This window comes from Zea mays, chromosome 6, assembly GCF_902167145.1.
Source record: "Zea mays cultivar B73 chromosome 6, Zm-B73-REFERENCE-NAM-5.0, whole genome shotgun sequence".
NCBI lineage: Eukaryota > Viridiplantae > Streptophyta > Magnoliopsida > Poales > Poaceae > Zea > Zea mays.
The window spans coordinates 118,453,085-118,456,338 of NC_050101.1; the positions used below are offsets into that span (position 1 = coordinate 118,453,085).

Genomic DNA, 3,254 nt, shown 5'->3' on the forward strand with positions numbered 1-3,254 from the left:
ATGAGGATTGAAAATTGATTTTTGTGTATCACTAGTTTATGTTTCTACTCTGCAACTTATAACACGCTCTTCGGCTCGCTCCCCTGTAGTAGAAATATAACATATAAATGTCTCCCCCAATATGGCCAACAACATACAATTATATTCTGTATATAGAACTATATTAGCTTAATTAATCTATATCTAAATTATAATTATTAGAATGGAATTCAATTCCAAGGATCTAAAAAGGTCTACGGGGCGTTTGGATCCCTTCATTTGAGAGGAATTGGAATTCACTCAATAAAGTAACTTATTTAGTTTGGAATTTGACATTCCACCACTTTCCAAAGTTCAGATATAAGTCTATCTCAAATTCATGGGGTGGAGGATGAGAAATGATTTTATGCATTAGTAGAATTTGTTTCTACTTTGTAACTTACATGACACTCTTCGTCTCACTCCTCTATAGTAAAAATGTAACGTATAAATATCTTCGATATCTTGCTAATAATAGTATATAAATATATTTTGTATAAAATCAAATTAGCTTAATTGATATATGCCTAAATTACTATTATTAGAATGGAATTCAATTCCAATGATCCAAACGGGGGAAGTGATTTTACTAATTCGGTGTTTGTTGAGCCTATGAATTGGGCCAAATTGGCTGACGGGCTGAATATTCTCCTGATGCATTCAACTTCCAAAATATAATCTTTGTTGCCGTGCATGGTGCATATCTGAATTCCGCCCTGCAATTTTCGCACAAATCGACAAACAGTGCGGAAGTGAGGTGACGGAAGTGACGAGGTTTAGGTGATAGTGACAAATTGAAAACGTGGGACTCAAACATCTAAACAGTATATATATAGTAGTCATACATGACTTGGCATCCAAATACTTCACAGCTGGACACGTGCACATGGCATGGACAGAAATTAATACATAGTTCCGCCCACGCGCACACACACACACGTATAACCAACCATGTAGTACAGTACGTTCTACGCGTGCAGCTGTGCACTAGCGGCTAGCTGCTACGTACTTGAGGTATATGTATGCACTACATGACCTCCAGGCTCGCGAGCTCCTCGGCGAACACCTTCCTGAACTCCGGCATGCTCTCCGGTTCCAGCGACAGCACGAGCGCGAGGGCACCCTCCTTCCCCGCCGCGTTCATGACGTACACGAAGCCACTGTAGTACATGAGCGCCGGCCCCATGAACACCGGCGCGCCCCACCCGAAGTCGGCCTTGTACAGCGACATGCCAACCCAGCTGATGGCGCGGAGGTGCGCCCGCGAGATGCCGCTCCTGGGCAGGTTCATGGCGTCCACGCCCTCCAGGTAGTCCACCAGCGACCGCGCGTAGTCGTCGCCCTGGCTCGTCACCGCGAGCGCGCGCCGCGCGGCGTGGCCCACGGGGTTGGACGTCACCTCGCCGGCCGTGGCGGACACCGACGTGCGGACCACCGCGTTGCCGAAGTATCCCGGCGGGAGCGGCGGGTCCAGGCGCGCGCGCATGTCGATCATGGAGTAGAGCCGCGTCTCCGCCTCGGGGGGCAGCGCCCGCGCGAGGCACACGCACTGCCAGACCAGCGCCACCACGGCGCGGAACGTGGACGCCCCCGGGCACCGCGCCTTGAGCGCCGCCACCTGCGCCTTGGTCATGACGATGATGGCGCTCGCGTAGTCGTCGGACGCGGCCACGGCGTCGGCGTCCACGGGCTCCGGCTCGGGCTTGTACTCCGGGTGGTCGTACAGCACCGCGCGCGCCGGGCCCGGGCGCGCGGCGAGCAGCCGCCCGTAGTCGAAGCACGGTGGCACGGGAGCGTTCTCGGTGGTGGCGTCGTCCCCGCGCGCGATGCTAGCCCACGTCTCCAAGAAGTGCGCAGCGCCCCGCGCGTCGCACGCCGAGTGGTGCATGGACAGGGCCAGCACGACGCCGCCGCAGCGCAGGTACGTGACCTGCACGAACAGCAGCGCGCACGGCGGGTTCGGCGCGGGCGTCGGGGGCACAAGCAGGTCCCGCATCTCGCGGCACGGCACGAACTCGCGCATCAGGTCGTCGAGCGCGTAGTCCGACCGCGCGGTCACGAACACCGCGCCCTCGCCGGTGCAGTCGACCTGGACGCGCCCGGTGCCGTCGAGTCCGAGCCGCCCCGCGAGCGGGTAGAACGCGGCCAGCGCCCTGGCGAGGCTGCCCTTCACGACATCCGCCGCGAAGAACCCCGGATCACCGTTGGGCCGGAAGAAGTAGACAGTGGGCGTGTACCCGCGGCGCGCGGCGATGTCCAGGTTGGACAGCCAGATGCTGCCCGCCGGAGTCTCTTCAGCCGGGACGACCACCTCTGACGTCAACACCTCCACCGTCGGCGCCATTGCCTCGTAACAAGCTCTCAAGCGTGTGGTGCTGAGCAGCAGGCAGCAGCCGGTGAGTGTTGACGGTTGTTCGGTGGTTTAAATAGACGTGTACTTGTATCTTGCAAGTGCGACGGTTAGAGAGTGAGAGCCAGGTGGATGATGAGGAAAGCACCGATGCTATTCTAAAATTGTAAATCTAGGTGTCTTTTTTAAAAAAATGTAAAACAATGTTTCTTATGATCAATTGATAAAAGTTTCAAACAACTCTAGACGATGTACCATAAATAAATCTTGATTTTAGAAAAACAATGTTCTCCGCACTAGTAAAATGCACGAAGGAATCGTAAAAAGTAATTGTCTTAATTACTCACAGGAAAATCACATGTTTTACAAACTCAGTGTGATCTCTCATGACAAATATAGCTTGCAAATAAGAAAAACTGACATATAGACGGCAGTAAAAACATGGTGTCTTTCATGACAAATATAGCCGCGAGGTGTGGCGCAGAGACTGCTGACACCCTGTTGCAGTCAGTGTGAAGCCTGCAGGTGCGTGTAAAAAAAATTGACATTTTTTACTGCAGACGGCAGTAAATCGATAGTTGAAACATGGGTGAAATGGTTGAACGATTCATTGAACAAGTCCAAGTCGAGTTTATTTCAGTCATTATTTGCATTTGCATGGATGTGGACTCCAGGAACCGTACATGCTCTTTGGTTCTCATCAAACTTTCTTGAGGAATCTGGTATCACTGTCATTTTGACATAAATGCATCAAAATTGACCAAGCCGTCAGTGTAGAATGATGATTTGCACGTCACCTACCCCCAATCTTAACTCGATCTAGCATGGAGAAAAAACTTCACTGCTACCCCAAAAAAATTTGCTGAATCTAAATTCATCAAAAATA

At 51.5% G+C, this 3,254-nt stretch overlaps 1 protein-coding gene across 1 annotated transcript; it reads right to left on the reverse strand.

Moving 5' to 3' along the window:
• Window positions 1-822: 822 nt before the first annotated feature.
• LOC100274269 (hydroxycinnamoyltransferase3) lies at window positions 823-2,406 on the reverse strand. The gene has a single exon (NM_001148633.1). It carries the CDS (start codon window positions 2,360-2,362, stop codon window positions 1,046-1,048), a length of 1,317 nt encoding a protein of 438 aa, NP_001142105.1. The 5' UTR covers window positions 2,363-2,406; the 3' UTR covers window positions 823-1,045.
• Window positions 2,407-3,254: the final 848 nt, after the last annotated feature.

Coding starts and splice junctions, on each gene's coding strand:
- LOC100274269 (NM_001148633.1), bottom strand. CDS start 2,362: ATGGCGCCGACGGTGGAGGTGTTGACGTCAGAGGTGGTCGTCCCGGCT.